We start from the raw sequence: 11,555 nt of genomic DNA, 5'->3' as shown, positions 1-11,555 counted from the left end.
ATTTTCTGAAGCCCTTTTACGGCCACCGTTCGCTGGCTGGCCTCGCGTTGCTGTAGGTTGTGTGGACGAAAAAATAGAGCAAAGTACGACACGGCAACTGACCCATCACCTGTCGCGCGCCGCTTGCCCCATATAGTCTCGGCCCAAGACGTGTTGAGATAATCTGCTAGTGTGGCCTTAGTTTACGGACGTAGTCCCGTAAATAGGCCACATTTATGGGGCTAGGCCACATCCAAACTCCACCATTACCATTTAATACATGGCCTCCAGTCTGTCCTACTAAAGCTAATCTGAAAAGGAAATAAATAGGCCTATGTCCCATAGGAAGGAACAGACTGAGTGTACAACCCAAAGGAAGTGAGCATTACTAATAGGAGTGTTGGCCTAATAGGAGTGTTGGCTTCTGTTGTACAGTTGGGCTGAAAATAAAACAATTATACTTAACCCGGGCACAGCAATTTTGTTACACTACTGTAGAAAACAAGCTTTCATCACTAGCAGATAGAACATAAATGTGTAAAATAGAATATAACTTCTTCAAACAATATATTTACATATTTCATCGCTTGATATATACTAAAATACCAAATCCGACGAGTGAGGGTTTTTTTTGCCTCATCTTTTTTCATTGCGATAGGTTGAAGTCGAAAAATATCTGATACACTTTAGATACACTTCCAACAACATGAACTCAGTTTTATGGTCTTTCATTATAAGTACGCAATTGGGGCTAGGCCACATCCAAACTCCAGCATTACCCTTTAATACATGGCTTCTGAGTCTGTCCTACTTAAGCTAATCTGAAAAGGAAGTAAATATGTACCATAGGAAGGAACACACTGAGTATAAACAACCCAAAGGAAGTGAGCATTACTAATAGGAGGGCTGGCCTACTAGCCAAGCAATGGGCTTCTTTTGTACAGTTGGGCTGGATTAGAACTTAAAGAATGTTGCCTACAAAAAAAAATAAAACAATTATACTTAACCCGGGCACAGTATTTTTGTTACACTACTGTAGGAAACAAGCTTTCATCACTAGCAGATAGAACATAAATGTGTAAAATAGAATATAACTTCTTCAAACAATATACTTACATATTTCATCGCTTGATACTAAAATACCAAATCCAACGAGTGATATATATTTTTTTGCCTCATCTTTTTTCATTGCGATAGGTTGAAGTCGACACATATCTGATACACTTTAGATACACTTCCAACAACATGAACTCAGTTTTATGGTCTTTCATTATAAGTACGGAATTAAAGAAGAGTTGACTGAGGTTTTGACAAATAATATTTTAATGGTCATTAATAAATACCTTGGAGAGTTGCTGGTTTCTGATTGGTCGAGACTCGATCACGTGGCCGGTCATTAACGGTGATAATGGACCGGCTTCAAAGATCAAGCGAATAAATGGCCCCTGAACCAGCATTGATCAAGCCCCGTTCAGCCCCATGCAAGCCAATGATTGGTCAAAATATAGTAACAGTCCTGCGGTAGCTTTTAACAATTGAGCACTGCACATTCGCTCAACCCCCATCGCGTGAGACTGACGCGCGTGTACGCAACACAGTTGCTAGGGATGCAGGTTCCCAGTAAGGACGTAGCTGAGAGACTTCCTTACGCGTGCGTGCGCGCGCGTAAGGAAGTTTTGAAACGACATCGTACAGCAGTGAAGTATATACTGAGGATGTTTACGACGAAAGCGTAGATGTACGATTTATTTTCTTTGAAACACTTCACCCACCGACATATTTACCTTTCCTAAACCAAGCATCTTTGTAATTCCGGACACAAGGAATGTGTAAACGAGATTTCAGCTTCCTCCATCAGGTAAAGATATGAAAACATTGTTGTAATTTGTTTCGCTACGGCAGCAGTTTCTGTTGAGTTTACGTCGTTATAGCTGTTAAGCTAAAATATGGCCCATGAACATGAACACAAAAAAGTCTGGAAATATCGTCGGAAAAAAGTCACAAAATTGGAGCATTTTAACTGTTTATTTCGTTATAAAGGTATTTATTAATGGGAATAACAGTGTGAGGATCCGGTCTTCACTGCGTGATAATGACCGGGTGTGGGGGTGACCGCTGTTAATGGACCTCGACTCCGTCTCGGTCCATTAACAGCGGTCACCCCCAAACCCGGTCATTATCACGCAGTGAAGACCGGCTCCTCACACTGTTATTCCCTTAGTATTTTACCATTTTATATAAAATCTAAATTTCTGCCCTATTACACTATAATAATTATGTACAAACGTATAGTGCTAAAAATGTCTACAAAGATTCATACAACTGAATGCCATAACATTACTGTTATGATATAGCCTATACTTCAACAAATTGAAAAGAATGGAATGCTTGGATTTTCGGGGACAACGATAATATTTCTCACAATATATAAACTTCCTGGTAAATGAACTCAAATTGCGGGAAGATGTAAGGTATGTAGGATGACAAGAGCAGCATTTCTTCAACATTGTACCCATTTCCCCGCATGTCAACGCCCTTCAACGAAGGCGCGTGATTTTTGAGCCCCACACGTCCTCGTAAATCTCGGCCAAACCTTCAAAAGACCGCCAAAAGCTGTCATTCTGCGTCAGATGTTCACGTTTGTCAAAGAGATTATCAGAGACGCCTAGAGGGGAGTCTACGTCGGTTGCCAAGGCAACGCTTTCATCGTTGATACCGCTGCCTCCAAAACATTTGGGCCTTGAGCAAAAAAAAAAGGGGAAAGTCACAGTTTTAGTCGTCACACAAAAGGCACGAAATGTTAGAATGTTGTTAATTAGTTTTGTGCAAATAGAATCCAATATGCTTTATCAAAAAGTGGCAAGGGGAACTTAAAAAAAAAAAAAAACCGGTAGGCCTATAGCTGGTGCGTAGGGTTGCATCAACCTCGTTCCCCATGGGTACGATCATTAATCTCCATATACACAGTCTGTGTATATGGAGATCAATGCGTACGATCTTGCTACGCCATGTTGTTTCCCATCGTGCCTTGCGCGATCTTAATGAAGGAACGCGCACGCACCCATGGAGTCGAGGCTGGGGTTGCACGTCAGTCAATACGCCCGAAATGTTCTACGCGGGCCAAATCACGATTAGCACGCCCTCAAATTCTCCGCTGTTAGAGCATTTTGTGGGCCTTGAATTTGAGGGTTTAATACAAAAAAGAAGGGTGAAAGCCATGCACGGGACTGAGAAATTGTATTCTGTGAAAGTTGGTCTTTTTTTGCAGAGGAGTGTACGCATCCTTTTCCAAAATGGCGATGGGCTTCAGTGCTACTTTTATGGGGATGCTCATCTTTGGAAGGAAATTTCTCCCAAAAGTCATGGATTACCCTTCAAATATTGAACAGAAAACGAAATCTGATGCAATAGGCTTCAATTAGATGTGTGTCTTACCCACCTTGGAGAGTTGTGAATATATTAGAGTGGGGGTATTTTATCACTGGGGGTATGGCAGTTTATTACTGGTAGGCAAATGCAGAGGGCACTTCATACATCAGTAGAGGGCGCTTCAAACACGAGGAGAACGAGTGGAGGGCGCTTCAAACATCAGTACAGGGCGCAATAAATAACAGTAGATGGCGCTATAAACCCAGTAAACTTTCAACATTAACGTTGTCAACTTACTTCCCGAACGCTTCTCCTTCTTCCATCGTCTCGGGAAGTTTCTTATCTTTCGTCTCGGGAAGCAGGAGGGCCAGGGAGCCGGCGGCAATTGACAGAACCCCGAACACCACGAACGGCAGCGGAGCCCAGAGCGACTTGAGCTCCAACATGAAGGGGGATATGATGCCAGAGATACGGGCGGCCATGGAGGACAAGCCCATGCCGGCACTCCTGCCACACGGTACATTAGACATACATACAGTTTGCTTAATTGAAGGTTATGTACGTTTGCATCCTAACCAAAATAAATTGGTAAAAAGTTTACTTCGTGACCCCTTTCCTTTTCGTGTATGTAGGATAAATCCAATTTTGTGTTGGACTCACCACAATACCCTGGCGATGTTGAAAGCAACAGGAATATCATGGGACGAAGACACGGCTTTGAATTAACAGGGAATGGGGTGAAATTATAGAAATGACGACAAAACACAACGCGAAAGTGAAGAGGAAGATTGTGCCACCTCATTGTGATGCAAAAAACTGCATGACTCCCACGGTATCAACTTGAAAAAAAATATATGAATAGACCCAATAAGTCATTGTTTGGTCAAGATGGTTTGCTGAGATTGCAAGAATCATTTTGGAGCAATAAGAACTGAAGAAGAGGGTCCCAAAGTATACTTTCACAGCTGTTTCTAACACATTGATCCATTGGATATGTTTGAACGAACGAGGGCCCGTAAGTCGTAGCGTATACGACGACACTCTCTATAGACACACATGTAGAGGATTTACTAAAGCAACGAAGCAACTTTAATTCAGTCTAAAAGTAAAAGACTTCAAAATTGTTTTATTATGCAATATGGGATCCACCTCTGCCTGTTCCCCCAATATGGCGCCACTACAGCGCCCTCAATGTTCAAACAATGGCCTATCATATCATTAATGTGAGTATCATTAATAAAGGAATAAATGTGTGTTTTGGAGGTATTATAACACTCTGTTTAAGACCGGTGGGAGTCTGGATGGGTGATAATTACCCGAGGCGAAGCCGAGGGTAATTATCACCCATCCAGACTCCCACCGGTCTTAAACAGAGTACCGACCGAACACATATTTATTCCCATTCATAAATACCTTTTCGGTCAAAAAACCAAATCTTTTCGGTCCAAAAATCAAAACAAGTCAAACACTAGGCGTTGCCAACCATTTTGTTCAACAATTTTACTTCATGTTTTACGAAACACCCCTCTGACTATAATATGGAATGCCCCTCCACAACTCGTTACCTTATAAGGACATTGGCGTGCGCGTCGCGCGTACTGCGCGATGTCGCGCAAAACGCAGCTGGGCTGGTGTAGTGCGAATATCGGACCATGAAATACTGATTCACTGGTAGGATTGCGCATGCATAGGTGAGGAATGTGAATGTTCACCATTGAAACGTTCAAAGGCACCGGATTTCATGGGAGTCCAAAATTCATGTGACACTGGAAAAGTGTTTAAGACCAGCTAGCCATGTCTTTATCATCCGTTAAAGACCGGCCACGTGACGGGCTCTCGACCAATAGACCACTTGCAGACGCGTTCGACAATTGACGCGCTAAGGTGAGCGACGCCATGTTATGGGACAAAATGTGCGTGAATTGATATACGCCTGTCCCACAACATGGCGTCGCGCGCCTTCGCGCGTCGATTATCGAACGCGTCTGCAAGCGGTCTATAGGAATGCGTAAACTGTCTTAGGTATTTATGAATGAATGTTTTTGAATGTTTGTGGGATGTTGTTTAAAAAAAACATAAGAAAGTTGATTGAATTTACCTGACTGGTGTAGGGAAGATTTCTCCGGACACGACGTAGATAATTGCGAAGGACGCAGAAATGCAAAATTTGCCGACCATGGCGATAATCGTCCGAGCCACGCCCATTTCTGCCACGGAATTTAAAAACGGAAACCTTCAATTAGTTCTTCTTCATGTAAGTTGTAGCTCTTCGGTGGGGTCAATATTATTCTTTTAACTTCTTTGTTGTTCAGTTGTTTCTGATTTGTTGTACGTGCAGTTATTTCTTGTTATTTTGTTGTACTTGTTGCACTAAAGTTGTAATTGCTAATGGTGTCGCTATAAGTTGTGAGTATTGTTGCTCTTGTCGTGTGGTTGCAGGTGTAACTGTTGCTGTTTTGTTGTATTTTGCTAATGTTGTTAAATATATGTTGCTACTGGAATTGTAGTTGAAATTGTTACTGTTTTGCAATTGAAGTTGTTGCTGTTGATGCTTGTTGCGCGTAGTCTCGTGGTTACCGTTGCTACTTTGTCGTTTGTTGTTGCTGGACTTTTACTTTAGAAACGTTTGTGGTTTAGGAGTTTGTTATTGTTGGCATTTTTGTTGTGGTTGATATTGTTGTCGATTTGTTGTTGAAACGTTAAGAAATGTTGTTGCTATATATTGTTGCTTGTTGAGCTGTACTGCCCTCCTATTTTTTTTCCTGTTTAAAGGTAGAGTCCATCATTTGCAGCCATCCGCAAAGTAACTGGCGTAATTATTGTTGAAAAACTAACTTGGTTGAAAGATAGTAAGGAGACTAAACTCCCTGTGAAATTATTCTTTCTGGGAAGCTGTCATTTTGAAGTAATCAACGAAAGAAGGCATTTCCAACGGTGATTCTTAAGAAGCACCGTAGGAAAATTTAAATTAGTAGTTCGTTTTGTTATTCAGCGCAGCGCGCACAAGTATTCGAACGACGCACACGCGCGCGCGGTTGTTATAATTCGTCGGATCAGTGCGCGACGTTGCGTATAGTTGCAATTCAAAACAATTCAAAACATGATTCAGCAACTTTTGATTTGAAATTGAGATCTTAGAATGCTGTTTTTCTCGGAATGTACAGCTGAAGCTTAGCTGAAACTTCATCAGGTTAGTTGCTCAGTATCCTTCATTAGATTTTGAACTCTTTTGTTGCTTCAAACGAACAAAATGCACAAATTACAAATGATGGACTCTACCTTTAACGTTGACGTCGTAAAAGTTACAAAGTAACTGTTGCTACCATCGTAAACCGTTTTTGTTCAAGTTGATTATGTTGCTTCTTCTGCTGCAGATGCCATGTGAATTAATACCTACCCAGAAAAGCACAAATGACGCAAGCTATCCCGCCGACCACCATGGTCCCGCTCAGGTTAACTCTTCGGCCTGAATACTGAAGAGCAATAACGCAGTAGACGATACTAGGGAACTCGACGAACCCTGCAATGGCTGCGGCAACGTAGTCATCGACCCCGAAATCAGAGGTGCTCAGGCCGAGACCGTAGTACACCATGTTGTTGACAAACCTATTGTTAAAAAAGGATACAATTATAAGCAGGTGTGGCCACGCTCACGCGCATACTGAACGCGCTTTAATTTGAGGCGCGCGTGTAATACTGAAACCTTATTGGTCGAATGAGCACTGAAGGCGCGAGTACCACCTGTGGGCGCGAGCGTGATGTGTAGCTGCGCGCGTGCCATCTCAGTTGCTTTTTTTTCGCTCGTTGGAAATGTCGTTGGATATGTTAGTAATTATTATTATAGTACTTTTCAAGCCAGTAAAAGCCCAAAGAAATAAAAGGAGTGTCTCCTAACAGTTGTTGAGGCTTCCGAGCTAAAAGGTCTTTGTACTTTTCAGGAATCATTGGTTTCATTAATAAAAAAAAATATTAATAGAGTAAAATGTTTTCACACTTACCAGTTAAACATAAGATTTAGTGTCTTGATGCACATGTTTGGTGTACGGAAAAGCCCGACGACTGTTTGCTGACCACCAGATTCTTCCTACAAGAGAGCAATTTTGGGAATTCAAGCTTTTCAATATCCATTTTAGGAAATTTCAGCTTTCACAATATAGCTATGACTAAAAGGCGTCGGTATATTGCATTGTGGTTGCTCAACCAAAATGCTTTGCCGTTGAATTTCACAACAAATTTTGTGAAAGAGATGAGTGGTCACCAACTCCCTCACTGCATAAGACAGGGCGATGGGAACCAGTGAAAAAGAGGGAATTTGTACTACACTGCCCTCATGAGTTTGAGTCGTTCACACTATATCCCCCCCCCCCCATTTTGTATGCACCTTAGCTGCGCCAATGACATCGGGTGAGAACATTTCCTCGGGAAATTCCTTCTTGTTTGTGGCCGCCACTTTCCTCAACGTCTTCTCGGCCTGTTTGTATCTTCCTTTCGACATCTGCCAACGGGCTGACTCTGGCATATAACTAGAAAGGTCAAGACAAAAAATGCAGGCTTTGAAAGTAGCGAATTTTAGGTTATAGACATTTTGCCTTTTGAAAATTGGTTTTACCAATGCTGTATACACGTACATATTAATTAGTTATACACAACACCATTTCGACCGACTTTTTTAACCCTATGTCTGCGCTGCATTTTCAAAGTTTTGCTTTCATGCATTTTGTTGTTTTCAATAATAACACCCACTCAAAATCTATAAAAAGAAGAACGTTCAAAACCTAACCTGTTGAACTTTCAGCTCAGTGGATATTACACTTTTCGAGAAAAAAAAACAGTGAAAAACCATGCGTGCACTTTACGTTTTGATCACGAAACACGATTTTGTCAATAGCACTCAATTTTTCCAAAAACTAGTCAATGACTGATCGTTGGAAATTACCTAAATGCAAATGATCCTATAATGCCTTTAAGACACATCTTGAGGCCTATCTCATATGTGCAAGTCAATCCATATAAAAGAGGTGAAGGGAAACTTACAAGAAAAGGAGGAAATACAAGACGGTAGGCAGCGCAATGACGAGCTGGAGTAGCCTCCATGTACGTATCGAGTAAGCTAGCAACGGGAGGACAGTCAGGCCGAAGGCGAAGAATGCCTGCAGGGCGACGCCGACCAGGGCACGCTTGCTGGGGCCAATGTACTCCGTAACTATGGGAGATGGGCAAAACAGTGGTAACTTGAAGTTAGTCATTGTCGTTGCCTTATATAGCTGTGGCTTAACTTCTATGTCACTTTAAAAGTGACATTGAAGTAAAAGTAGAGATAATGAACTGCCGTGGCCTCGTGGTCTGGTGCACTGAACTCAAGATGGGAAGCGGGGTAATTCTGCAGGTTGTGGGTTCGAGTCCAACCATGTATATGAATGTGGAGCGTGTGTCCTTCGGCATTAAATCGGCAAGACACTTAATGTAAGCGTTGCAAAACGCTCGCGAAACACCCGCGAACGTTGTGCAACGTTTTAACGTGAGTAAAACACTCGCCCGGCTGGTTGTTTGCATCGCCGGCGGGCGGTAGAAATTGTGATTATTGACATTTTTTTACCACAACTGTTCGAGTTTCATAGTTTTTGCGAATGCAGGACAACTAATTTTGGTTAATAATAATGCGTATTTATAAAGCGCAGTATTGGTGCTCAAGGCGCTACATCCTTATTACCCGGCTCATTGGGCCAATGAAACCTTCCAAAGACAATCTCGGCTCCCTGGGGAGTATGCAGCTCGATGCTGCCATTTCAGCGCAAGTCAGCTAAATCAATCACTACAACCATCTCTGCCTTCACAGGTACCCATTTACTCCTGGGTGGGGAGAAGCAATGAGTGACAAAGTGCCTTGCCCAAGGGCACACACACCATAGCCACAGGCTGGACTCGAACCCACAACCCGCAGAATTACCCGCAGACCACGAAGTCACTACTCCAGACCACGAGACTACAAGATGAATACTGCATCAGCTACTTGTCCACAGTAATGTGTTATGAGCAGTTTCTCTTGTGCGTAGTCCAAACTTACCGAGGACGTAGGCGGCGAGGAACGCGCCCATGACCCCGGCACCTATGCAGAATCGCATCACCATGTACACAATGACATTGGGCGAGAAGACGTTACCAATCGATGCTAGGAGGAGGAGCGCAGAGGCGATGTAGATGGTTGGCTTACGACCGAGCCTATATCGAAAATGAAGTAACAATATTTCTCAAAATGTTGACATCATGTGACCAACTTCCCTACTGACGGGTTAATTTCCCACTATTAAAGGTGGACATTTCAGAGGAACCTTCCTCCTTGTTTGTCCACTTTTGACGCTTGTATAAAATCCGTTTTTAAACATTACATTTTTACAAAAAGTAGCCTACCGGTATTGTTTAAGGCCTACATTACCGCAACATGAAAACTTTCACAAAAACAAAATGGCGCCTTAACAAAGCCCCACACGCTAACAATTTCAACTTCTCAACTTTGACTAACAAGTCTGCAAGCGATCCGAAAACCACCGACCCGACCAGAAATCCGGCAAAGAAGATGGACTGCAAAAAGCTGACGGCGCCCTTCTTGTCACACACTAGATCAAACTGAAAGAAACAATGTAAAACACTGCATGCTACTTGATTAAAACAAATGAAATTAGCTTCACTAAAACAAAATTCATTGGTCACTGCTGATCATTTTACGTGTCTTATTGCTGTAGGTAGTCAAGTACACTAAATAGGCTGACAAAAGGCGTTAAAGAAGTATTAGGCCGAGAAGCAAGACATTTTGAATTCAGACTTTTCATAATCTTTAAAACTGCTAGCACACAGAATGGAATGTATTTTGGTTTTGTAAACCATATTTTTGAGCGAATGGGAACGATGCAACGGCGCCATATTTAGGTATAAAACCAAGTTTACATTTGACGTATTGCAGTGCTTTAATTAAAAAAGAAATGGAACGAATGTTGCAACCTGACGCTGTTTTTTCCTTCATATATCACCTCAATGAAGGTCAGTCATTGCACAAATGATGATAAGACATGAATCTGGGACTGAGAAACATTTCCAATATTGTTAGGATAAATGTTTTTGGCTCTCCATAGACTTTGTACACAACCGCTGAAGTGGCGTCAGGTTGCGACATTCTTCCCAAAGAAATTCATTTTGCGATCCTTATTTTTTGTTAGATGAAGTGTGGTTGGTGTCGTTAATATACAGCGCGGTCAGAAATGGCCAATGTCATAGTTGAAGGGTGCAGACCTAGTACCTGTAAATAGGCCTAGAATTGCCAACGCCGGCCAAATCACGATTAGTATGCTCTCAATTTCTTTGCTATATGAGCATTTTGTAGACCATGAACTTGAGGGTTTGTAAAAAAAAAGAAAAAAAAGATGGTTGGAAGCCGTGCACAGGAGTTAAGCTCGTATTTTCTGTGAAATTCGGAAGAAATTAGGCCCTAAAATTGCTCTATTTTGCATTGGAGCGCAGGCATCATTTTTCAAAATGGCGATGGGCCATAGGACTATCTTTAAGGGCGATCATCTTTGGATGAAAGTTTCTCTTAAAAGTCGAACAGTAAATGAAAGATAATGAAATACGCTTTGGTGTCTCAAACACCTTAGAGAGTTGCGAGTATTTTATTTTATTATTTTTTTGAAGTACGCGTAATTATCACTGAGGTCTATTGAGTCGAGGTTTGCACCCTGAAAGGAAATTAGCATCCTTACCTCATTGGTAATGGTTGTCTTATATTGACTCGTGTCATAAACCCACCCATCCGGGCACTCAATCGTCAGATTGGCGGAACCACTCGCGTTAAATCCCACTGCAAACTCGACACCTCTCACATCGTACATGTGACAGCTATCAAAGGCCTCCGTAGTGGCGTTGAACGGGATTGAGGCGTTCCTCTTCTCCACTAGACACTCCCAATCGTCGGGAGAGGGCGTGCTAGTGCAGTTGGCTTCCTCCCAGGAGGCCACGCGGCACCAGTGGTCGGCCTCCCCGGCGAAGAACACCTGAGCCAAGGCGTTTAAGCCGTCCATGACCCCCACCAACGGCACCAGGCAACACAGGAGTTTCTGCCAGGGCCCTAACTCGCCGATTGCGCAGAGAATGTCGTCGAAAGTAGGCGTGGCTCTGGGCGCGCCATCTTGATCCGAAGCGTCTTCTTTATCCGACAT

At 42.5% G+C, this 11,555-nt stretch overlaps 1 protein-coding gene across 1 annotated transcript; it reads right to left on the bottom strand.

Annotated features, from left to right (window-relative positions):
- Window positions 1-2,215: 2,215 nt before the first annotated feature.
- Window positions 2,216-11,555, bottom strand: LOC119729918 (organic cation transporter protein-like). The gene is made up of 10 exons (XM_038202697.1): window positions 11,100-11,555; window positions 9,869-9,972; window positions 9,413-9,567; window positions 8,383-8,551; window positions 7,730-7,871; window positions 7,347-7,432; window positions 6,746-6,954; window positions 5,447-5,555; window positions 3,646-3,855; window positions 2,216-2,718 (listed from the first exon to the last, which is right to left on the bottom strand). The coding sequence occupies exons 1-10, from the start codon at window positions 11,553-11,555 to the stop codon at window positions 2,517-2,519; spliced, it is 1,842 nt and encodes a 613-aa protein (XP_038058625.1). The 3' UTR covers window positions 2,216-2,516.

The sequence above is a fragment of the Patiria miniata genome, unplaced genomic scaffold (genome assembly GCF_015706575.1).
Source record: "Patiria miniata isolate m_02_andy unplaced genomic scaffold, ASM1570657v1 HiC_scaffold_22, whole genome shotgun sequence".
Lineage (NCBI taxonomy): Eukaryota > Metazoa > Echinodermata > Asteroidea > Valvatida > Asterinidae > Patiria > Patiria miniata.
This window is presented reverse-complemented; position numbering and strand designations above follow the sequence as displayed.